The following is a 25,611-nucleotide window of genomic DNA, read 5'->3' on the forward strand; positions in this document are numbered from 1 at the left end:
TTCGACACGAATTTCAGGTGTTTGAAAGAAGAGTTCACTGTTCAGTTTGTTCATGTACAAATAAAAAATAATAATTGAAGACAAAGAGTTGACATTTAATTAATCTCGAAGAGAAAAATGGATGGTGAACTTGAAGTATCTTCAACTTCAACAAATTTGTCTTCAGTCTACTTGGAAATTCAGAGACTGCGCGAACTATTGGTAAGTGAATCTTTTTAATTTTATGTGCTTTCTTTATTTCGTTTTTCAGTTAAAACTTGAAAGATTTGCTGTTACTAATTGCATTTTTTTCTTGGCTGTTTTAAGAAGGAAAAAGAACCCTTAGTTAGAGCTTTGAAATTGAGGTTCTTACTAGAATAGAATCGTTAGAAGCGGTCGGAAAACCAAAGGACATGGAAGCAGATCAATGGAGTAGAACATGTAGGTCTGATAAATGGCTGATTTTCACATCAAGCAATGAAAATCATCCTTGGGTGCAAGATTTCATCGAGTCTACTTATTTATTCTACCAAAGAATAATTATTTTCAAATATTTTTTTCAAATTAATTTTTTCAAAAAAAATGTTGATAATTCCTGATAATTTGATTGGTTGTGTAACAGTAAAAAACTCTGTGACTGGTTCAATTCATGATGACGTCACCATCAGAAACACCGTACACCGAACCCGAAGCAAAAACGAAAAGAACCGAACCTACCCAACCAACACGTTGATTTTACCTGTAGCTATGTTTATTGTCATTGAATTGTCAATAAAAATAATTCATAAATTTTTAAACCCTCGTAGAGATTAGATTAATTACGCGTTCGTGTACTAATTGCGATGTAGATATGAAAATGTTCGTGAAATCTTCGTGCTCTATTCGTTCAGTGTTTCGAGTTGCAAATACGCGGTAAAATTGAAAAAATTTTTATTGCTTACCCAGCTTATCTGAAAAATTCGAAGAATGCTGGAATATATTTGATAAATCATGCTCGAAATCATTTCCAAAGGTACTAATACAGGTATTACTATATTTATATACGTGAACGCAAACCCTAAGCTGTAATCTTTATTGAAGGTATTAAGTTATTATGACTCAGCTCAAGTATGCCCTCGAGTGTTTTACACCTATGAATTTTCTTTCACTGTCAAGTTGGCACCTATTAACGAACGTGTAATTTTTCTTCAGATTGAAGTCGATTCAAAATGGAAACAGATGTCAGTCAGGATTTCCAGGACTACTGGAACGAGTACAGAGTGGTTACGAGCGATGAAAAATCGTCGGACGATGATAATCACAATTCTCCTTTGAAATCAGATGACGAAGGATTGGACGAAGCTGAATGGCTGGTGTTGGCTGGTCTGCCTCATCTATCCGAATCGTATTTCCGTGGACAGGAGATCGAAGAAACGGAATTGGAGCCTGTGATGAATGTTTTATCTCTGAATCAAGCGAATGCTGTTCGAAGACGAGTCCATAGCTTGAATCAGACCATCAAACATCGACCGAAAACTAAGCAGAAGAAGCCCGATATTCGAGACGTTTTTAAAAATATCGAAGTACGTATTGTCACATTATTACAGAACAATTTACCCATTTCCAAGTTCAATTGCACTGGTGTATTTTGCATTATGTAAGAAAAAACGATTGAAAATACTATAGGCTTGCTCAATTGTTGGATATTTTGAAACCTTGTACTCGTATATGTATGTTTTTCTATATTATGTAAAATGAAACGAGCGAATTAGACGTGTGAGCTATGTATAAGTTATAATTTTAGTGGCTGTTTGCGCGCCTTTGATATGTATTTAAGTCTCATACTCGTCCCGTGCATATTACAGGTCAGTTGAGTAAGCGATAAGTGTATATTTTGGTTATTATTTTCGATGAAATATGGCCCAGTCGACATTCATAATTAGAATCGATTCGGTCACACTCGGCTTATTTTACGTATGTAGTTTTTACTTTTCATCGTGTGTACGTTATGAGCTGCTAAATACGACAGGAAATTATGTAATTTTCGTATCCGTAAACTGTGTGCAGTAAAGCTAGCGTATAGAAAGTGATAAAAATGCGAATCTACGAGCCTGTAACGGTTTTGCTTTAATGAACTTTATGATTTATTTACCGGTCGCGATTACTTTAGCGTAGCTGTCATTAAAATCAAATCAATGTGTGATTTAAACTAACCCGCGAATTCCTAGTTTCTCTCTATTTAGTAGGTAAAAGCGGAAAAATTCGCAGATAACGGTAAACCAATTCGGAAAAAATTTTCATCCGATGAATTCACTGTACCTATAACTTTGTGGATTGAAAAATACGAATCGTATAATACCTATTGTTTCAAGTATCACAATGCTTATCTACTCGTATTTCTAAATATTGGCTTGAAAGTTCTCATTTTTTTCGAGTGGATCGAGGAGGGTAATATGGGTGTTATTAGGAAATTCATTGACACGTTGAGTTGTATCATATTTTTCGACGAATTGTATGCGTAATGTGCAAGAACTTCGTCATTTTTGAAGAATTATAGCAGTTTTGGTTGATTCGGTCGAATTATAACGTCACGAATGTATTGAAATATTTGTTTTATGATTCTGTGTGTAATTCAACTCGGACGTCAGCTATAATTTGAATGAATGGAATTCGAAGAAATAGGACGTTTCTAATTATAGTGAAGTGGGGGATGTGTGAGGTGAAAAGGTTGATCATTAACCATATGTGTGCATTGTAGGAATTGAATGATCCAATTATTTGGAAAATCAGTGTTCCATCCATTTTTGAATGCTCAGCGAAAAATGATTGGATCTGATCAGATATGGACATTCCCCGGTTCCAATTTTGCCCTCATCACGTGATCAGTTCTGGTCAGGGTCAGGTCAAAGTTTTAATCAGATTAGATCACTGTTCAAACCTGATAAGATCCAGTAGGGGAGACCTGATTGGATCTAACCATAGTTGAGCAGGTCTGATCAGAGTTGATCAAATCCAATAAGGAACATCTGATTGGATCTGGTCTGATCTGATGAAATTTGATCAGATCTTATCATTTTGCCGTGGGTGGGCACCAATTACTTTATTGTCTTTCTTCGTCCAAAATTGAATGGAAGATCGTACACTCCAAATTTTTTTAAGTACAAAAACTTGTCCAATTCAAGGATCTTTGATTTATAAATTGATATGACAACTCTGATTGGAGGCCTTACAAACTCGGAATAGACTGAAAAAGGGGGTTTAAATGCTCCAAAAAAATTTCAACATTTTTTGGGGTGCCATAATGCTATTGGAGCTGAAAAGGTCAACGTGGCAATGAAATGTTTTAGGGGAAAATGACGAATTAATTGTATCTAGTTTTTGAACATTTTGAACCAAATTTCCATTTTTTTACCAAAAAAAATTGTCGAGTCAGGTGAATTTTTTCGGGTTTTAAAATTTTCCTCAAATGGGCTTCGGAAAGTCAAAATTATTCTCCCAGATTTGCTTTTAATGTAGTAAGGTTTTTGGGTTCAAAAAGTCAGCGCGTTCCCAAAATGTCCCAAAATTACAAGGATACTTATTTTCAAAATCTTTGGAGCTTTTAACCACCTCCTTCATATCATTTTATTTCAATATCTTGATACCTTACCTACCCTATGTATGATCAGATCAGGAAGTCCACTTTAATTTTTTTATAATACAATATTGCGAGAAAAAAATTTAAAACCATAAAAAAAATCAGTTTTTTGCATTTTTGAAGGTTTTTTACCTTGTATGAAAAATTTTGAAAAAAAATATAAATGTTGTACAAAATGCAGATCCATACGAGATGTAAGTATAGGCTATGTATCTTTTCATGATTGTAATACTTCTGAAAGGAGTGCCGTTTAGATGCTTGAAGCAGGATGTCTATTGTCTAAGGGATGGGTTCGTAAAAAGATGGCAATTTTGGCCACAAACAACAGTTTTTGGGTGTTTTTTTGGGGGGGGAGGGGTGTTTATGATTACAAGATTATTACACCCGTAAAAAAGGGGGGGGTTAGATTTGGTTTGTCAGGTTGATGTTTTTTATTAGGGAGATGAATTTTCATTTCGGGAAACAATAATTTTAGCAAAAAAAATGATTATTTTGAAAAAAAATGACCAATTTGGCAAAAATTGAACACTGTTTAGAAAAATAACAATTTTTACTGAAAATAACAAATTTTCGAGATAAAAATAGCAATTTTTAGCCAAGAATCACAATTTTTGGAAGAAAATGACAATTTTAAAGGTCAGGGGATGGTCATTTTGGGGGAAAATATCACATTGGCAAAGAAAAATGATCATATTTGCTGAAAAAGAATAATGTCAAAAAATGGTAATTTTAGGGTAAAAATGTTTCGTTGGCAAAAAATGACAACTTTGGCTAAAAATTACAGTTTTTGACAAAAAATTACAATTTTTGGAGGAGAATAGAAGTTTTGTGGGAGGGGGGAGGTTGGGTCATTTTGAAGAAATTCTGATGTTGCGGAAAAAAGATCACTTTGGCAAAAAAATGGTTATTTTGAAAAAAAAACGAGTAATTTGGCAAAAAATGAAGAAAAGAAATTTCTGTCGATAAAAAAAATGACAACTTAGGCCAAAAGTTACAATTTTTAGAGGAAAATGGGAAGGGGGAGGGGTGAGGAGGGATCGGTTATTTTACATAAATTATCATTCCAAAAAAAATCGGCAAAAAATTACCATTTTGCAAAAAATTACCGTTTTGAAAAAATTTGACCATTTTGGCAAAAAAAGGCCATTTTTGCAAAATTGACCATTTTGACAAAAACCGACTATTTTGGCAAAAAATGACCACTTTGAAAAAATTTGACTATTTTGGCAAAAAATTACCATTTATGAATTTTGCTCGAAACACACTTGAAAATTTTTTTAAAAGCTCATAAAATGAAAAATAAATGAAAAATATGTTCCAAAAATCAGAAAAATGAACATACTGAAATACCTAATTTTTGATCCTGTAAAAAATGGCAACCCTGTTCGATTTCCTCGAAGTTTCAAGGGAAAAATAGGACATGAATTTTTGGCTGGGAGTTTAGTTAGACACCCTGCTGAAAAAGCTTCAAAAAATTTCCATAAATAACCCTTATATGTAGTGGTGTCTGGTATCTAATATCCCTGCAAGTTTGAAAAAAATCGATTGAAAACTGCCAAAGAGAAAAATTTTCCAACTGAAATTGCAATTTCACCCTTTTTGAAGGGGTTAGAGCCGCCTCAGAGATGATTTGGCGATCTAAAAATTTCATCATAGAGGTTTTGGATCGTAAGGATTATCTCAAAATTTGAGCCCGTAACTTTGATTTGGAAAAAATGGTCCTTCTTCATTGTGTTTTTTCTAGATTTTCGATGGTACTGCATTGAGTTGGGATATGCGGTTATTTTTTGGAATTTGAAGTAGCCATGCATTAGAATATGCCTTCTTATGTATTTTTGGGTTTGAGTCCGCAACATCCCCTCCACATTCTTAAACCACTGAATTTCTCTAATAAGGTAACCCAAATGAGCTCCATAAAACAGTACAAAAATTTTTTCGAATAGCTCCATCATCGTACAATACATATTTTGTTAAAAACTAGAAACATGAGTAAATATGATCGCTCTTTGAAAGTTCTCTTTTTAAAGGCATTTCATCAAGGTATCTGGAACAAGTTATTGCAACGTTTATAAACCAGATGAACGGTCAATACTTTCTTTTAACTGCCTGTATCATTACATCTTCAATATTGTATAAAGTTGTTGACAAATTCAGAGCACAAATCTCGGCCATAGAAAATTTCTAATACATATTTTAAAACTCCTCCTCTTCTCGCTGCCACGAAACGATGTGATTTCAGATTTCTGAAATTCATATTTTCAATATTCTAAAACTACATACATAGTATCTCGATACTAAAATCCGAATACATCCAGATTTTGGAACATTATATCGAGAATTCAGCTGAAATCTCCCTTAAATCCCAAATCTGCAACATAATCCACCCAAAATAGCGAAAAATTCTAGAGACAGTGGCGCCAAAGTAGTCCATCTTTTGGCCACTTTGTCCTCAAACCTCGATTTAGTTTCGCTACTGCTGATAATAATTACGTGATAAATTGTCGCGGTTTTCCAAGCATCAAATTAGTGGAACGCATTACATGTATACCGCTCGTTTATTTCGACATGCAAAAAGACACTGGTATAGTCGTAATTCAAGGACGCACATTTCATATAGGTATGATAAATAATACTCGCTACAAACGCAATTAGAGGATTCGTTTTCTGTTTGGTCGTCGATCATCTTATACAATACAAAACATAAGGTACCTAGAGACTTACTCGTCATTAGAGAAGCAAACCATGATGGCTTCTCGGCCAGTCGACTATGGCGCTTGAAAGGAATTCGCGGACAAGGAGCTGCGTTAATGCGGTTGCAAATTATGGACATATGGACATATACATCATAGCTGTTAGTCTTGTATGGACTATCTCGTTCTAATGCATAAACCTTCGAAAGCAACTGGGGTCACGTTCGGGTCCAAATAGATGTCTATTTTTACTTTTCAGCCTATACTCATATCCAAAATAGCATATCTGTTGAATTTTCCGGCGCACGATTCGGGTTAAAGAAGTCTGCTGCTGTCAGGTTCACGGTTAGTATGTCAGTTACGTTGTCGTCGTACCAGAGAACGTAATACCTACCTACTCGTACCTGTTCGTATAATACGAGATACATACGTATATATTAAGTATTTATTGTTTATTATTCGGGTACGCGTGTTTACGAGTATATGTATCTCGTATACGTATAATACTCGTAATATCGATAAAACACGGTACGATTCCAACGTCGAAGTGTTTATATGTGTGACACAGCCCATAAGATTACACATAAACAACGTTTGTTTGCATCGAGACTCGTCGTCGGTGAGAGAGATACCTGTCTGCAGTATTTTGTGCATGACACGTGCGCGAGATCGCAGAGAAGAAAGTAAAACGTTGGAGCTCGCGATCGCGAAAACAGTCGCATCATTTTCGGCCACGGCCACCACGGACACCATTATTGGTGGGAAATCGAATCGAGACAGACGAAAAAGACGTACTTTTGGGTTGGGGGGCGACGACGACGTGGTTGGGGACTCGCGCGAGATGATCGGAAGTGCAAGTTTCGAGTAGAGTCCGGAAGCTTTTGTTTCGCGTCGTTCGGCTGTCGTCGTCGAGCGAACATGTTATGCGGTGAATTCTGCTTGAAAAATGATTTTTTTACCTTTTTGGTGCAGGATTATAAGACTGTGCAGACTAAAGTCAATGGTCAAAGGGATGGACATGGACATGGACTTGGACAGCCCGTTAAACCAGCCAAGATCGAGAATGAAACGCAATTTCAGCCTTATTCGTCGCTCCCGGATTATATTAATTTGAGGTGAGTTGTACCTTTTTGTGGTCATTTTGGATATTTGTTGTTTAACGAGTGGGTTCAGTATAATTAGAAGTACCTAGATGAGATGATATTGAATATGTACATATATGTAAACGTGGAGAATGTATGGTGACAAATGACTCATCGAGGGGCAAAATTACCATTGGTGATTCAAGTCGTTTTTTCGACTTTTTATTCGATTGATTTTCTGCTATTTTGTAAATTAATTGAATAAAATGTATCATCGAACGTACGATTACGAGAAAATATGTGATGTTTTTTTCATGAGAATTTCTGACTCCAAAATTGAAAAATGATATTTCATTTAAAATCGTGTATTTTTCACTTCAAAATTGGGAATTTCTTTCTGACCACAAAATTGAGAGTTTCTTTCTGACTGTTGTACAATCTAATATTGTTTAATAAACGTTATCCTGCAAGGTTGCAGTCTTAGGTGCCATTGGAAAAAAAAATTTAAAAATTGTAACTTTTTGAAAAAAAATTGATCACATTTCGAAAAATTGAAGATTTTTTTATATTGATAAAATAGTTGAATCCGACAAAATAATATGCTATTTCGATATTTTATTAAAATTGTAGCTCAGAAAAGGCAATAAGAAATTTGAAAAACAATACTTACATAGGTAATTTGAAAAAATTCCGAAAATCATTTTGAAAACGAAAATGAGATTTTGACAAAAATTGAAAGGAATTACTGATGAAATAACCTCACATAATTGTAATAATTATGGAATGGGTATCTATCTGAAGCTGACGTGGTGAGTAATTTTCGAAGAAGCATTAAAAATGAAACAAGTTTTATTCTCAAAGAACTGCTTTCAAGTGGGGTTCCCAAACCTACGTTTTTGAAAGTTGATTTTTTTTAGAAGTTGGAAAAGTTCTATTAAGAACTGCAGGGATTTCAGTTATTTTAATTGTTGATAAAATGACTGACACCCCCTCCCCTCACCCCTCCTCTTCACCCTTAAAGTGCCATTTAAAAAATATTTTAGTGTCGTGCTAAACTGGTTTTTTTTTGGTCATTGTTTTGGTCAAGTATTTACTTCAATTGTTGACTGTTTTTTTAAACGGTGTGTATTCGAATGTACCGATTAGTGGTTATCAGTAGAACCATGGGGGGTAAAAACTGTATCTGAATGTCCGTTGCAAAATGACCGCGAATGTCCCAAAAAGTGTATCTGAATGTCCGTTCGGATTTTTGCGTTTACAGGAGTTTCTAAAGTAGGTACTTCTGTTGCATATACTTAATGTAGTTCAAAAAATTTTTCTTGGCAAATATTTCGCATTAATTAATGCTAAATTGTAGAAAGATATCATTCCTGAAACCGGGGAAATATTTTGTTAGGCAGTGGTGTCAATTTTTAAATCATTTTTGCCAAATTCAAAAATTGTTAAAAACTTACCTGTGGAATTGTTTTGATTATTGGAAATTGGAAAATAACTTTCAGGTTTACATTTTCAAAATTTGGAGAATATTAAAGTCATGAAATGATCTACTCGTAATTGTAAGATCAAGAAAGGTATTTTAGAATTTTTTTCAGTTCTCAATCAAGATTAATTAAGTATAGGCACATACTGCATGTTTTAAAAAAAAAATTCACCCCTCCCCCTCTTTTTAGACTATAAGAACATTTCAGCTTTAGCCAGAGGAATTTCATATTTTGTGTGATTTTACGTTGGATTTGAAAAATATGAGTGGAGATTACTTTGGCTAAAAAATGGAGGTGTGTCCATTTTCTCAAGAGAGAGAAACAAAAGGGGGCGAAAAAAGTCAAAAAAATCAAAATCAAATTTTTAGAGCAATTTGGAGAAGAGAAACCTCACAAATAGACTTGGAAGGCTGGAAAATTTGCATGTGCGTTTGGAGGGGGTCCTAGATACCTATGCCTTTTAGGAGTTTCGACTTTTCAGCTGTAAAAAAGTAGATTTTTGTGCCTTCTCAATGGTTTTTAGCCAGATTTTCCTGAAGTAAAAATGCAATAAGGCTTAGGCTATACAGTCGATCATAATTCCAGGATTGCGGGAGTGGGGCCTCTCACAAATCTGTTTTGGGGTTTCATGAGCCCATCTTCATCGACCTTACGCTTATCTAGGTGTTTTTATGCTACATACAAGGTAGTTGTACTTTCCATTGGCTTCCATATTCGTCAAAACCCAAATATGTTTGGGAATCCCTAGTCATACAAGTTTTTTTTTACTTCGGACATTCGGATACTTACACCTTTTGGGACATTGGCAGTCATTTCGCTTATTCGGACATTCGGATACAGTTTTTACCCCCTTTGGTTCTATTGTATTCTACTAATCGGTACATTCGGATATGCGGTCTTTTTAAAGTACCCAATTATAAAAAACTTATCTCATCATATTTTTAAAAAATTCCAATATTTTACGTTTTGGTGGATTTTTAAACAAATTTGATTAGCTTTTTAAAATTACTTTTTGAAAATTATTTCAATTTTTTTTTAATTTTCTCCAAAATTTTGGTTGTAATAATAAATTATAATAATATGCTCCATTTTTCGACAGTTTTACGAAAATATCAGCGTAATTTTATTTTTGAGATTTTTTTCTATTCAAAAGGTTTATATTCATTCCTTTTGTGTCATTTTTGAGAATTTTTTTAATTTATTTTTGGTTTTTTTTTCTAATTTCCAACTTTTTTGTCTTTCTTTAGCTTTGATAAAAAAAACTTTACTTAGTCTTTTTTGCGTTTTTTTAGTCCTGTTTTTTTGTCATTTTTTCAATTTGCATTCATTGTTATTTTTTTTCAACACTGTTGAGCTTTGTTTTGCTCTAATGTACCGAATAGGTAATTGACTAGAAAATACATCCACTTTTTGAATAATTTTGTTAAATATTTTTTCTTTTTTAAAAAAAATTGAAAACGTGTTTGTTTTTTTTACTATTTTGCCATTTTTTTTTCTAATTTATCAAGAGCCATTTACAGCAACTCTTAGATTTTGTTTTTTGGAATTTTCGTACTTATTTTTATTTTTTTAATTATCGATCTTCTGGAATCATTCTTTCACCCTGAAATTGATAACCATTTTTTATATTTTTCAAATAAATTTTTTCTCATTCTTGAAAATGTTTTTACTTACCTATATTAAATTTCGAATTTTTCATATTACGGTTCTATGATTTGATACCACAAAAATATGCTTCGTTCGTTTTACATTTTTGCAAAATATTGAATTACTTTTGTCTTGTAAAATGGTTTTTGGTAGTTTCTTATACTCATTTTTATCATCAATTTCTGAAAATATGATTTTTTTTTTGTTTTTTGGAATATACTTCTTCAATTTTTTATGTTTCAATTCATTTACTTAGCATTTCCAAACAAAATTCTGGATAATTTTTTTTTTTCAAGCTCAGCCAAAATGAAATGTTCTGTTTTTTGTAAGTATGTACTTACTACTTAAGTAGTTACTTACATTATTGCCATTTTTTTCAAATTCAAAGAACAATTATTTGATCTTTTTAATTTAGTAGAAATTCAGTTCCCTAACATTGGGAGGTACGATCATGTCAGATGATAGAATGACTCACTTCTCCCCTCCCCCCACCATTTTGCAAAAATATATCTGTATCTGTCCATTTTTTTTTTTTTTTTCAAGGGAAAATAATTAGCTCTAACAAACACCCATGAAAAATTTCCTCTAATAGTCTTTCAGAAGGATTAAGTTCAGCGTTTGAAATTGTAAAAGAGTCAATTCTAATTTCTAGTTTTTCATTCGAGTTTTGTAGCTTTAAAAGTTAATCAATTACATCCTATAACAAAAGAGTTTATTGTTCCCTGTTTGAACTGTATCTCTCCTGCTCACAAGCTTGAATTCATGCTAAGTAAATAATTTTATTTATTTTTGTTTGTAAATGTAGTTGCATTGGCAGCTCCACAACTGACTCGAAATCTAAAGAAGAAACGTTTACTCCTAGAAGGGAAATATTTCGACGAGTTATCAAAACGGACAGAGATGTCGTCGCCTCAGGAAATGGTGAGTTTGAATGCATACCTATTACCTGAATAAAAACGAGAGTATAACGCAGAAGTATTTGAAAAAAAAATGTCAAGAATTTCACGAATCTCGGTTACCAATTTTTTTTTGTCTTTTTGTCTTTTTGTACTCGTATATCGCCCATTGTCGAAATAATAATTATGCTCTTACTTTAATTCTGAGTATTCGATTGTATGAACATTTTAGTGAGGTAGGTAAGGTACGTAATATGTGTTGAGGTACCTTCGTCTACGTGTAGTTCCTGTGCGTACATCTACCTACGTACAAAGTTCCGCATAACTGGTTGTATAGCGTGTGCTGTTTTGTTCTTTTCTTCCCCTCTTCATCTTGGCCCGGTTCAATGTCGACCTTTCTTTTGGAAAACGTGTTATAATTATGTATAGGTATAGGTAATTAGGTTTATTGGTCTTATTAATAAAATTAACGAGTTCCAAATTATAATAAGAATGCGAATTCCTTTAATTTGGTGATTATGCGACGGTGACGGTGCGGTGTAAAAATACGATATACAGGTATGAAAATTTTGTGCACTATGCGTATGCAATATTGTACTTACATGGTTTTCGTATTCGTACTTGGCATATCTACAAGGTTTCGTATGCTTATTATGAGGAATGGAACGGAAGTGGGTTTATTGTGTCATTTTTCTGGTAATTTTCGCATCTCGTAGGAGAAATGAGAAAAGATATCGATTTCTGTATCTGTGTTAACGAATTGTATTTGAATTTTGAGAAAGTATTTTACCTAAATTTTCGGTTCTCATTATTGTTGGAAAATTCCATATGGGTACCTCTACCTACATAATGGTTCGATGTGAGATTTCCATTTTCAGTCGAATTTTCTTAATTACTTTTTTACTTAAATGAGTATGGTGTTTAAAAAAAATTATGAATGCGTCTTTTTTAATTTTTTCAGCGGAAGGTATCACGATGTTGGGATTCCAAAGGTTCGGCACAGTACGAGATATCAACCCATTCAGAAGTAGTTACCAAGCGTCAACGAATGATAGTCAAAAGCTTAATAATGGGTAAGAAAAACTGATGTGATTAACTAACGCTACAGTTGGTAGGGTTGTGAAGAGGTTCAACCTGAAAAGACTAAAATATTTTAAATCATTTGTTCGATGATTTTGGTTGGATCAGGCATAAATTCTTTTCATTCTTTAGAAATTAGATTAGCTCAGGTTAATTAGTTGAACATTATTGATTTTTTTTGAAAAAGTTGTTTGAAATTTTGATTTTCCTAAAAAATTGTCTACCAACCAACCCCCCCCCCCCTTTCAAAAAAATCAATTTTTTTTTCAATTATCTTGTTTCTATTGCCTATTCAAATTTTTTTTGGTCTGTTCAATCCACAATGTCGAATGGTTTTAGATAAATGATCGATTTTTCTTCTTTTTACGTATTTCATTTGGAAGCAACTTGGAAAAATATTTTCTAAAAACATGCCAACGATCATAGGTTTTCAACTTGACTTAATTTTTTCCAATTGGCTGCTAAAAAAATAATATTTTACATTTTCTGTTCATTTTTTGTAATTCTTTCGATTTTTTGCCCTAAAATAAATGATTTATAAAATTATTTTTTAAATCAATTTTTCAAATTACTTTCAGGTTTTCCCTCAATTATCTGAATAATATTTTGTTGTTGTTTTTTTTTTAGTGGATAATATTTTTTATTCTTCATCATGTTTTGGATTTTTCCCAACAATTTTCACATTTCCCTATTTTATGTTTTTGTTTTGTTTTAGTAATGGAAAAACGCTTCAATTTTTTGGCATTTTAAGAAAAAAGGTTTATAATTAAATTTTAATGGGTCAAATAAAAAAATTTGAAAAAAAATAGTAGAAAGAGTTTCTCTTTAAATATAATGAAAAAAGCTCCCAAATTCTGGATATTTTGATTTAAAATTTTCAAAAAAGGAAAAAAACATGATACAAAACAATTTTGATCAAAAATCTTGAATTGTAGTTTACTTCGAATGAGATTTTTTTCAAAATCCGATGTATTCCTGTCAAAATAAAATCAAAAATCATCTCAAGTAATCCATAACTCATCAGTTAATTAGTCTTGATTCAAAGCAACTCTTAATTCCCCTTTTTTCAAGTTTTATGTTCTTTCTTTGAAACTAGGTTATCAAATGTTCGTTAAAAAAAATCAACCGGACTTTTTTTCAAATTTTCAGAAAGTTGACATATTTTTAGGAACTCAACAGGCGATTTGTCCAAGTTCTCAAAGTCAATCCCCCAATTACCAGTCATTTACCGAAAATTACCTGTAATTAATTCAAATAGAATCAGAATTCAATTCACCCAAAGTTACTTGTAGGTTACTAAAAATTACCGGTAATTTACCAAAAATTACCAGTAATTTACCAAAAAATTACAAGTAATTTAGCCACAATTTACCAATGAACAACCAAAAATTTACCAAAAGTTACCAGTAATTTACCAAAAATTTACCAAGAATTACCAGTAATTTACTAACAATTTACCAAAAATTATCAGAATTTAAAAACCCATAGTTAATGGTACTTTACTAAAATATCCAGTGTTTCATCAAAAATTACCTATTATTTATTTACTGTGAATAATTATTGTTCATTCATAAAAAGTACCAGTAATTTACCTACAATGTTTCGTCATTTACCATAAATAACCAAAAATTATTTTATTAGCCTCAAATAATCGCTTACGATAGATCAATCCACGAATTAGTCTTCTTCTTCTCTAGGTCACGTGAATATAAAATGTTCATTTTTAATTCACGCGTTAATTGAATTTTTCTAGAAATACGACTGCACCGGTTCAATCATCGACGACGACGACGACGACTGCGCCTTCAACAATTACACCGGAATCGAATACCGAAGAGGTGTCCAAGGATAATAACAACCATTGTACCAGCTTAGGTTTCGAGAACATGTGGCAGCAGCCAGTCATCGAATGGAAAAACGACGACGAACACGATAGCGAACAAATTAAAGAAGAAAGGTTGGTCGGATGCACTTGGGTGGACACGCTGGCCGACGATGATCTAGTCAAATTGAGACCATTGTTGTTTGTAGAATTATCAACCATTTTCGACAAAGCTGCTAACCCGTTTCCTAAAATTAAACCTTATAAAAGAAAACGAAAACAAGGTTCGTAAAATGAGACTACTCATGACGATAAAATTTGGTTAGGGTTTTTTTTTCCTATTTCGATTAACACGAATGGATTTTTTTTTTGGTGTGTTCGCAGAAGGCAATATTTTTGGATGTTCTTTATCTACTCTGGTTGAAAAAGACTCTAATTTATCCAAAGAACAAATACATCATGTTCCTTTGATATTTCGTAAAGTAAGTTGAGACCATTGACATTTCTCAATCTCTATGTTTTGGGAAACAGTGATCAATAGACTCACCTCATTGCTATTTTTTTTTTTTTTTTACAGCTCTTGAACGAATTAGAAAAACGTGGTTTACGTGAAAAGGGCGTCCTCAGGGTAGCTGGAAACAAAGCGAAAATCGACGCCCTGTGTCAAGCTATCGAAAAAGATTTCTACAACGAGCCCCAGCAAATCGATCAAATGTTGCAGAGAAGTGCCATACACGAGTTAACGGCGGTATTTAAAAAATTACTGCGCGATTTACCCGAACCTATTTTAACGAACGAGTTGATCAATTTGTTTTATCAGTCGCACAGTAAGTTGAATGTTGATGGCAAAAGTATCAATTTTTCAAGTCGTTATTTTGACGATTTATGTCTTTACTAAAGCATATTTTTTTCTGTTTGTTTCGCTCGAATAGGTTTACCAGAATGTGAAAAAGTGCTTAATTTATTGGTACTATTGTTACCGGTGGAAAATAGGTTGACGTTGTTGGCCATCATTTCGTTTATGAATAAGTTGGTCGAGCACGAGGAGCAGAACATGATGAGCAAGCATAACGTTGCGATGATTTTAGCGCCTTCGATTTTCCCTCCCAGGTAGCTGAATTTTCTGGTTTTCCAGCTAAGCTTCTCTCTCCTCATAAACAAAACTTAATTTAATTACTTTGGCTTTCGCTTCGCAGATACATTCAAATAGATAAAAGTGCAGCTAATCTACAAGCTCAGTTGGGATTAGCAGCAGTCAGCTGCCGTATCACTGAAACACTGATGAGCTGCTACGATCGACTGAACAAAGTTCCTTGCCCATTAATTGCTCAATTAAGGCGTATCAACGATCTAGATAAATACGGCTTGAAAGAAAACAGTCCGGTGAGTTGGATTTTCAGTGATTGATGTTGAATTAATTCAACTGCGTAATTAAAATGCTTCTCCTATCGCAAGGCTCATACAAGTTATAAAATGTTACTAAAAGTAATTTTTGCTTACTAAAATTACTTTTTTTTACAAATATTCAAAATTTTGATTTTTCTCATTTTTGTTAAAATTGTCAAAAGTCTCATTTTTTTTCAAAAATTACCCAAAAGTATCCCTTTTTTGGCAAAAATGACAAAAAAATATCAAATCCTAATTTTTCTTAAAATTGACAAAACACTCATTTTTTGCAAAAATTCCTGAAAAATTTTTCTTTTTTCAAGAGTTATCCAAAACTAGGAAAATTTTTTACCAAAACAAAAAATTGCAATAAAAAGTCATGCTTTTGCCACAAAAATTTACAAAAAACTATAATTTTTTGCCAATAAGTATATATCTAATTACCAAAAATTCCTACGTTTTGCTAAAATTTTCCAAGTCTCGCATTTTATCCAAAATTGTTAAAAATTTTCAATTTTTTAAAAATCCAATTATTTTTTACCAAAATTGTTAAAAAATGTCGTTTTACCTCAAAAAAATCTACCAAAATTCTGTTTTTTTTCAGAAAAGTAGAAACTGACTTTGGAAAAAAAATTGAAAAAAGTCTCACTTTTTCAAAAAATTACCCAAAAATATTGCTTTTTGCCCAAAGTTTCCGAAAAGTTTTGTTTTTTTACCAATCATGTTTTTGCAAAAATTTGCCAAAAATTCCTGCTTTTTGCTTAAATTTACAAAGTCTTCCTTTTTTGCCACAAAATTGACAGAAACTCGCTCTTTTACTAAATTGCTGAAAAATTTAATTTTTATCCAAAAATTACCCAAAAAAAGGTATGTATTATTTTTCACCAAAACAAAAAATTGCAAAAGGTCTGAATTTTCCAGCAAAAAAAACGAAAAAATATATTTTTTTGTCAAAGTTTTGTTTTTTGCCATACTTAGATTTTTAAAAATCGTCACTTTTTCAAAAAATGACAAAAAGTTCTGTTTTTTTAGCAAAATGTTTGAAAATTACCTATCACTTTTTGTAAAAAGCGTTAAAAGTTGTCATTTTTTTTTCTTTCAAAAATCTCTCAAAAATATGTTTTTTTTGCCAGAAACTCTCATTGGAAAAAAGTCTCGCTTTTTTCACCAAAAAATTGCAAAAAAAAACGGTCTAAACTCTTTTTATGTAAAAACCGGAACATTTTAATTTGAAATGTTCTCGGAGGTTTTTTTGGTTATTTTTTTCCACATTAAAATTTTTTGCTCGCGTTTTGTCACTTTTTTGGTTACCTACTTTTTCAAGCTATTTTGGCTACTTGTATTGTTTTTTTTTTTTTTTGAAAAAAAATTGAGCAGGAGCCCTGCCATTAATGCTTTCGGTATATTTGTATTTGTATATTGAATTATTTCTGACTTTGAAACATTTTATGTTCTCATTAAGTATATTTTTTAATTCGTCTCAAATAATTACGTATGTATTTTAATTTTCGATTTCACAGATGAAAAAATTCCTCGGCCACAAGAAAGGTATACGAGGAGAAATGATAATGAGAAAAATCGACAACGAAGTAGATTTTCAAGAAGGAGTAATTCGTGTGAACGCTCCTCAATTCAATTTATCCAACATTCCAGTAGCCTTAAACGTAGATACGACTGTTGGAGACGTCGTATTAAGGTAAGCTGTCGCATTCTTTCAAATTGAAAAAAAAAATAATGATTAAAGTAGATCCATAATCAATCATTTTTCCATTTCTGGTTTTTTGTAATTGCAGAATCACAGAACTCGGTTCGAAAAATTCGCCTAGAAATATAAGCAATAAACAAGTCCGTCGAAAAGATATCAAACAAAGAGTACTTACGGAATTAGCCCCAAATGGTAATTTATCCTGTTTGTTGGCCACAGCCGATGCCGAGACTGCATTAAGAACACATTTTTTATATGAAATCGGTGGAAATATAGGTAATAAAATCAACTCGCAGTAGGATCATTCCATATTAAAATACAAATAATATACTTTACTTACCATTGATTTTTACGTATTTTTTCCTCCCCTTAGGACAAAGATGCCTAGAACCAACGGCTAAAATGATGGCAGTCTATCAACGAAACCCCAATACCGAATGGTTAATTAAATGTGATCATAGAAACGCTGTCAGATATAGATAAATTGACTAAAATATCCCCAGAAGCGAAATACTTTGAGTATTTATCAGTATTACATATAAGCTCATAGCGACTGGAATTTTGTATTACTTAATAGATTATTATTGTGTTTTTCCTACAATTTGCGTGTTTTTTGTATCATTTTTCTATTTATTTCATGTGTAATTATTTACTTTCATTGTAATTTGTTTATTTAAAAAACGAAGCGACGTGAATATAATTTATTTATTTGTATTTTGTATACTATATTGTAACGTAATGCTCAAATCAAATTTACAGGATGTTACCAGTTTAGTGCTCATTTTTGTGTTTGTGTTATGTGTATGTTAAGCGTATTTTTGGAAGCTTGCGTCTTCTACGAATGGCGATGGAAAATACTTAGTTGAATTGGATTTTTAAAACAATTTTGTTTATTCGTGTAATTTATTAACGAACAAATTAGTAACCATTTATAGTATAGAAAATCTTATATTTTTAATAAATACATTTTATATAAAATATTTCCGTGATTTTGCACTCGACCCAAAATTCTTTCACTTCGATCAAGGTCATTTTGATTTTGGCGTCGTTCTGACCTCACAGATTATCAATCTGATATCATTTTCTCGATTGGAGAAGCGAGCAAGGAGCTGAAAGGGCATTGGTGTGTCTTCTTAGAATTTGGTTCTATTTTATTCACACACCTCAGACTCACTCTTGTTGACCATAAGAACCTAAATCGGGCTTCAAAAAAGAGGAGTAAACTATTTCTAAATTTTAAAAAATAGAACGATCAAGTTCCGGTTTATATAGATTATGGTTTACTATCTCGGCAAAATGTTAAAATAGTTTATCAAACTTTCACGATTCGGACGAAATATAATTGATAAATTGACGAATTCGCGTCCACTTTGCCAGAAAGAAATGAATAAATTGAAATTGAAAATAATATGAAGTCGTAGATATGTTTTAATAATTAAATGAGAAGAAAATTGACATTCAAGATTTTTCTAACAATTATTCGGCGGATTTAACATTATAGCATTTTAAAATTAGAATTAATAAAATGAACATTTAGCAACTTCTGTAGCCAAATTTACAGAGTAAAATCAAATTTTCGATTTAATGCATTGATAATAATATTGACGATATTAATTGAATTTTTTTAAAGCTTAGTTTCATGAATTACTATGATTCATCAACTTGGAAAATATTGTGAAAACAATCACACCGAACGTAGGATCAAATACCGAGAGTCGAAGAGGAAATCATTTGGCCCATTTCTTCGACGAAAATACTCGAAAGAGTATTTCAGATTTTTTACAATTTCCCTTATTCAGTAATAAAAAAATCCTTGATAGCTGAATAAAATTTGCGGTTCTTGTTGATAGAACAGGAAAAAAACGCTGCTTTAAAATAATTTTCGAAGAGCTAATTACCCTGTTTTGTCAATTACTAAAATCGTGTGGTCAATTATTACAGAATTTTGGATTACATATTTTTCAAAAAAAAAAAAAATCGACAAAGACTTTTTTAATGAAGAATTTTTATGCAAAAATTGTGAAAAAAACAGATCTCAATTAAAATCCTACGACTCTTGGCGACTTGGCATCATGACGCATCAAAAGAACTATTTAAAAAAAAATCGACGATCATCGATATTTTTACATTATAGATAAAAATACTTGGTAATACTTGAGAAACTTAACCACGCAAAATAATACTCAATAAAAATAATAGATGATGGTAAATTTTTTTAAAAATAATTAATCAACACTGCAAGTAATTTCATTACCCACACTTATAAAAAAATATAAACGCAAAATGATCACAGACACATAATCGGCTCCGACTTTCGGTTCTTTAGCCATTAAAATCGCCGATCAAATATAGAATAAATTATCGGAATGATAACTAATTCACCCAAAGTGGTTACAGACATACAGTAGGAACATTTCAATAAAACTAATCCCATTATGACACGATAGAATGACGCCAACTCTAGATATCTTTACACAAAGCTCAGAAAACCAATTTGTTAAGAGAGATTATTTTGATAAAAACTTAGCAAATACGTAGAATTGAAAAAAAAAATCAATGTAAGTAGAATTTTGAACATCGAGTTACGCATGTGTGACATTTTGTTATGAGAGATGGAAATATTTAACGAGCGGTTTTAAGATGATCACCGGTCAATTCGGAGATAGGTTTGGGAGCTAAGACTTCTTCAGCTTCTTTAGGCCAATGATACAAGGCCGGAAGAGGACAATCGTAAGCGTAATCGTACATCTGTTTTCGGATAAATGCTTCGTAGTCTTTAGGTTCAGGATACACAGATGCGATACCTAGTGATAATACATTGAATAAAATTATTATCGAATAAATCCAAATTTTGCGTAAAACGTGTAGTGTAGTTCGAGTTGGTTACCATTTTTATACGCGTATTCCACTATTTTGACGGCTATATCGAAAGAACAATCTTTGACTTTTTTCAACGGAGGATATACTCTGCCACTTTCTATATCTTCATCGGTAACAACGTCGGCGACGATCTAGAAAAAAATCATCAACAAATTTTAAGTACATAAGAACGTGAATTTACATACGTGACTTCAACACTGAATTAGACGGTAATCCTAACCCGAGCAGCCAGCAAGAATAATTCATCGGTCACGTGATGAATTCCGGCCGTAATTACTCCCAGAGCTACTCCTGGGAAAATGTAAGCGTTGTTTCCTTGACCAGTTTGATAAGTACGCCCGTTTAATTCAACTGGCGGAAAAGGAGAACCACTGGAGAATATGCAACGTCCCTAAAACACGAATCGACGATTTATAAAAACGTACTCTCAGATTGACACGACAAAAATATTTGAATTGGATATAAATTTTTACCTGAGTATGGACATAGGCGTCTTCGGCGGTACATTCGGCTTTACTGGTAGGATTACTCAAAGCGAATATCACAGGTCGTTCGTTGTTATCGGCCATTACACTTAATACTTCCGGTGTAAAGGCACCGCCACATGCAGAAGCTCCTGAATAGTTGGAAATTTTACATCATAAAAGTTCAAGTTTTCAGCAAAAATTAAAAGTTATCGTCGATTTAAAATCGTTACCTATTAAAACCGAAGGTTTCACTTCTTTGACAATTTCGAGGAAATTCTTTTTAACTCCTACATCTTTGGCGTAATACGCTTTATTACCTGGAAAGAGAAAAAAAATTGGTACAAAACCGCTTCAACAGAAAAAAAATTAAAAAAGAAAAGAAATAAAACTAGCAGATTGCTTTTTGCATTTTGCAAAAAACAATATTTTTCCATTTTTAAAAGAAAACTGGGCTTTTTGAGAATTTCTGGCAAAAAAGCGAGACTTCTGAACAATTTTTGGGAAAAAGTGAAATGTTTTTGGAATTTTTGAGAAAAAACTAAATTTTTGCAAAAAAACACGAAATTTTTAGAAATTTGGTAAAAAGCAAACATTTTTGGTAAGACTTTGAAAAAACAAAAATTTTTGAGAATTTTTAGCGAAAAACAAAACGTTGACAATAATGATGGCTAAAAAAATGATACTTTTTGGAAATTTTTCTGGCAGTCAAGTACGAGCACTTTGGGAAATTTTTGAAAAAAAAAAAGTAAGAATTTTGCTAAAAAGCGAGAATTTTAGTCGAAAAGCGAGAATTTGACAATTTCAGAGAAGAGCAAAACTTTTTGGGAATTACTCAGATTACATTGGAAAAAAAAATTATAGTTTTTCTCAAATTTTGTCAAAAAGCAAGTTTTCTGCAACTTTGAGGAAAAAACGAGACTTTGTCGTAATTTTTGACAACTTTTACAAAAAAAATCAAGACATTCCAATATTGCTAAAAAGCAAAAATTTTTGTCAATTTTTGGCAAGCAGGAAGACTGACAATTTTAGAAAAAAGCAGAACTTTTTAACATAGCAAAAAAATGATACTACATATCTCTCCAAATTTTCGTCAAAAAAAAAAACGAAACTTTTGGATAATTTTTGGAAAGAATTGAGACGTTTCGGAACTTTTTGCAAAAAAACGACAAACTTTGGTCATTTTTACAAAAAATATAATTTTTTACAATTTTAGTCAAAAAGCAGGACTTTTTGAGAATTATAGGCAAAAAAAGGATACCTACTTTTTTGACAATTTTTGGTAAAGAAACCAAGATTTTTAAGCAATTTGTCGAAAAAAAGGTAATTTTCCAACAATTTTGGTAAAAATCGAAAATTTTTCTCCATTTGTCTCAAAAAATAAGACTTTTTTGCAATTATTGGCGACAAATAATACCTACTTTTTTGTCAAAAAACTAAAAAGGGACGATTTTCGTCAAGAAACGAGGCCATTTAACAAAGTTACTTTTTAGTAACTCTAGTAACTTGGTTATTTGACGAGTAACCGAGTACTAACTCTGGCGGGGGGGGGGGGTGAGAAAAACAGTCAAAATAAATTATTTCAATAGACAACGTATAAAATAACCCTGAAAATTCAGTTTAAATATACGTAAAATATAGAAGGAAAAAAAACCTTTCTTCTAAAATAAAAATTGAAAAATTAAAAATGTCTTTTGTTGATTATCTCAAGTAAATGCACAATCTTTTTTTTTTCTTCTTCCTTCCTTAAATCAAAGGAAGGAGAAAGTATCAAAATTTAAAAGTAAGATCACAAAGATTCAAAAGAAAAGATAGAAACAGTCACCAATATAATTTTCAAGTCTACATTTTGTTTTATAAGGGAGGGGGGGGGAGGTGCTTTAAAAATTCCAGGGAAAATATTTCAATTTGGCTGGCAAAAAATATTAAAAACTTGCACTGCATCAATTCGTTGAAAAAAAACATGATACGACCTAATCACCTAATTCGAGGAAATCTATTTTAAAAATTCATTCAAGGTTTCTTCGATATCAAGATAATTTTTTTCCTTCTTGATTATAAATTTGGACGATAATTTTTTTTTCAATTAATTCATAAATCTTAGAAGTTGAAATATCCCTCGTCATTAAGATTGGGCCACTTTCTTGACGATTTTTTGTACTCGATGTTAATCAAAATTAAACCCCACCTTCGAGATGTCCTTCCGGTCTGTTTTTAGTGAGAAGTCCATCGATATCCATCATCCATATTCTATTACGAGCCTCGTCGATAGTTGAACCTTCGGCAACCATCGCTGTCACACACATATCAGCGATTCCAATCGCAGCCTGCACAATTAACCGAATTAAAACACTATAAATTACTCATTTCTACACACATAAAGTACCCCAATGAATTGCAAAATACCTCTCCGGCGCCAAAGAACAGGAACTGATTGTCAGATAATCGTTTCTTGGTGATTTTCTGCGAAGCGATGAGACCTGCGACAGCTACCGCAGCTGTACCTTGAATATCGTCATTAAAAGTACAATACTGGTTACGGTATTTCGCCAAGAATCTGAACGCATTATGATTTCCGAAATCTTCAAACTACACAAGAAGATATGTATTTTAATAACGATGATTTTGAGTTCTTGATGATAAAATACGAATTGGAAAAATCAAATATTTACTTGGATCAGAGTATTTTGACCGTATCGTTTAACAATGGCGGACATAAATTCGTCGAGTAGATCGTCATATCTTTGCCCAGTTACTCTCTTCTGACGTAATCCAATGTAACACGGATCGTCGAGTAATTTCTAAAAATAAAGGGGAAAAAATTGGAATTAATACACAATGAACGGTGTACAGGTTTTAGAGCGTCTATAGTGTTAAATCTCCGAGCAAGGTTATAAGAGTATTTCGAACGTAAGTAATAATTCTACGAACGAACTCGAGTTAATGATACAACCATGCGTATTACTTGGTTATTGGTTCCGACGTCGATAGTGATGGGTAAACATTGATGAGGTTTAATTCCAGCCAACGCGGTGTACAATGATAATTTCCCAACCGGTATACCCATACCGCATGCTCCCAAATCGCCCAATCCCAAGATTCTTTCACCATCCGTAACGACGATCGCTCGTACATCCGGTTCAGGCCTAATATTTATACCATATAACACCACTACTATCTTATAATAAAGATGACCTCATGCTATAAATATTTGTACAATGCTAAAATGATAAGCTCCCATCAAGCAATGTACATGCTACGATTAAAATGACGATGAGATGATCGAACGCCTTACCAATTTTTTAAAATATCGAATACATGTCCGGCATCGTGAATGGTTATAAAGAGGCCTCTGGGTCGTCGATAAATTAGACCGAATTTTTGACACGCTAGTCCAACAGTAGGCGTATACACGATGGGCATTAACTCTTCGACGTGTTCGGATAGAAGTCGGTAGAATAATCGCTCGTTTCTATCCTGTAAAAATATAAAATATCACCCTTTGTAAGATACATGGCTGCTTCGATGAAAGTGGAACTAACACGCTAATATACAATTTAAAGGGCAAAGAAATAGTTCACCTGTAATTCAGACAGGTAAACGAACTTATTCAGATCTTCTTGGTATTTCTGCACACTGAACCAGCATACGTCGATTTGCTGCGCTTGAGTTTTGAAACACGGTGGCATCAGACCATGAATACCCAAAGCTTGCCTTTCTTCCAGTGTAAAAGCTAACCCCTAATAGAAAAACAAACATTAGTGATTGAAAATTTAGAAATTGGTAAATTGGATTTCTGCCATTATACGAGTGTGGCGTGAGTGAAATAGCAGATGAAGAGTACTGTACCTTATTCAGACGAGAATCTCGAATATGATCTATTCCTTGGACCATCGAAGGACATACTATATCACCGGTCACTTCATGGTACGAACGATGGACGATGGGAAGAGAGTTTTTACTGAAAACTCTAGCAAGTATTCGATTCATGTTTAAACGAACTCAGCACCTCGAATTCTTTACAACATCAACGAGATGAAATTTTAAACCCTTCTGGTCGAAGTTTCGATCAAAATCAGCTTCAAAAAACTTCAAAAGATCCTGAAAACACTCTGATATCACAAACAACTCGCAGCCCGTCAATCAAAGATTCAAAACTAACAAACGAAGAGGATGAGGAGGGAAGCGACGAATTTGCTATCGCGTGATCAGTGTTGCCAATCCAAGATGATGAAAAATTCTCAGCATTTTTTAAATTAAATTTTTCAGCATGTACGTAATGTTAAAGCTCTTTAATACAAGTATGGAAATAGATTATGCTCTCAAGAAAGTCTTAGCATTTTACGTATGTATTACGTACTGCGCATGGCAGGTTGATGTCGTCACGCGGTGGAGGTGGGTGGAGCAACCAATGGGGTGCAACGTTGTACGTGAACAGCTGATTTGATGCTTGCTCGCGCACTGCGCAGTACGTAAAACTTACGTAAAATCCTATGACTTTCTTAAGAGTATAATCTATTTCCATACTTGTATTAAAGAGCTTTACGTAATGTGTACGTAAAGCTCTTTAATACAAGTATGGAAATAGATTATACTCTTAAGAAAGTCATAGGATTTTACGTAAGTTTTACGTACTGCGCAGTGCGCGAGCAAGCATCAAATCAGCTGTTCACGTACAACGTTGCACCACATTGGTTGCTCCACCCACCTCCACCGCGTGACGACACCAACCTGCCATGCGCAGTACGTAACACATACGTAAAATGCTATGACTTTCTTAAGAGCATACTCTATTTCCATACTTGTATTTGTGTACGTATCTTGAAAAGAAAAGCTCTTCACTGATGCTGTGATACAGGGTAGCTTTTTTCACAATTTGCTTC

General features: G+C 32.8%; 2 protein-coding genes across 3 annotated transcripts; one reads left to right on the forward strand and one right to left on the reverse strand.

Annotated features, from left to right (window-relative positions):
* Positions 1–738: 738 nt before the first annotated feature.
* On the forward strand, positions 739–18,364 carry conu (Rho GTPase-activating protein conundrum). 2 transcript variants are annotated; one of them, XM_065367376.1, is made up of 13 exons: positions 739–1,003; positions 1,171–1,541; positions 7,258–7,400; positions 11,301–11,416; positions 12,353–12,464; positions 14,225–14,577; positions 14,678–14,775; positions 14,871–15,120; positions 15,226–15,403; positions 15,490–15,676; positions 17,200–17,375; positions 17,473–17,660; positions 17,758–18,364. In XM_065367376.1, the coding sequence occupies exons 2-13, from the start codon at positions 1,188–1,190 to the stop codon at positions 17,865–17,867; spliced, it is 2,265 nt and encodes a 754-aa protein (XP_065223448.1). In that variant the 5' UTR covers positions 739–1,003; positions 1,171–1,187; the 3' UTR covers positions 17,868–18,364. The 2 variants fall into 2 exon arrangements, with proteins under 2 accessions (XP_065223448.1, XP_065223447.1); XM_065367375.1 differs by having other exon boundaries at positions 739–991.
* LOC135847708 (NADP-dependent malic enzyme-like) lies at positions 18,072–24,895 on the reverse strand. Its single transcript, XM_065367377.1, has 12 exons — positions 24,578–24,895; positions 24,310–24,468; positions 24,024–24,205; positions 23,694–23,874; positions 23,401–23,529; positions 23,135–23,317; positions 22,917–23,055; positions 20,962–21,048; positions 20,738–20,880; positions 20,485–20,655; positions 20,272–20,395; positions 18,072–20,188 (listed from the first exon to the last, which is right to left on the reverse strand). Exons 1-12 carry the CDS (start codon positions 24,716–24,718, stop codon positions 20,007–20,009), a joined length of 1,821 nt encoding a protein of 606 aa, XP_065223449.1. The 5' UTR covers positions 24,719–24,895; the 3' UTR covers positions 18,072–20,006.
* Between the last annotated feature and the right edge of the window lie 716 nt (positions 24,896–25,611).

Source organism: Planococcus citri, chromosome 5 (assembly GCF_950023065.1).
Source record: "Planococcus citri chromosome 5, ihPlaCitr1.1, whole genome shotgun sequence".
In the NCBI taxonomy this organism is placed as follows: Eukaryota; Metazoa; Arthropoda; class Insecta; order Hemiptera; family Pseudococcidae; genus Planococcus; species Planococcus citri.

What these genes read in the sequence shown, in the direction of transcription:
- LOC135847708 (XM_065367377.1), bottom strand. Translation starts at nt 24,718, where the DNA reads ATGAATCGAATACTTGCTAGAGTTTTCAGTAAAAACTCTCTTCCCATC. An exon ending in TTCGATATTTTAAAAAATTG is followed by an intron (nt 23,875 to 24,023) that starts GTAAGGCGTTCG and finishes TATAAATATTAG; the next exon opens with GCCTGAACCGGATGTACGAG. An exon ending in ACCGGAAGGACATCTCGAAG is followed by an intron (nt 21,049 to 22,916) that starts GTGGGGTTTAAT and finishes TTCTCTTTCCAG; the next exon opens with GTAATAAAGCGTATTACGCC.
- conu (XM_065367376.1), top strand. Translation starts at nt 1,188, where the DNA reads ATGGAAACAGATGTCAGTCAGGATTTCCAGGACTACTGGAACGAGTAC. An exon ending in ACGTTTTTAAAAATATCGAA is followed by an intron (nt 1,542 to 7,257) that starts GTACGTATTGTC and finishes TTTTTGGTGCAG; the next exon opens with GATTATAAGACTGTGCAGAC. An exon ending in AGTCAAAAGCTTAATAATGG is followed by an intron (nt 12,465 to 14,224) that starts GTAAGAAAAACT and finishes GAATTTTTCTAG; the next exon opens with AAATACGACTGCACCGGTTC.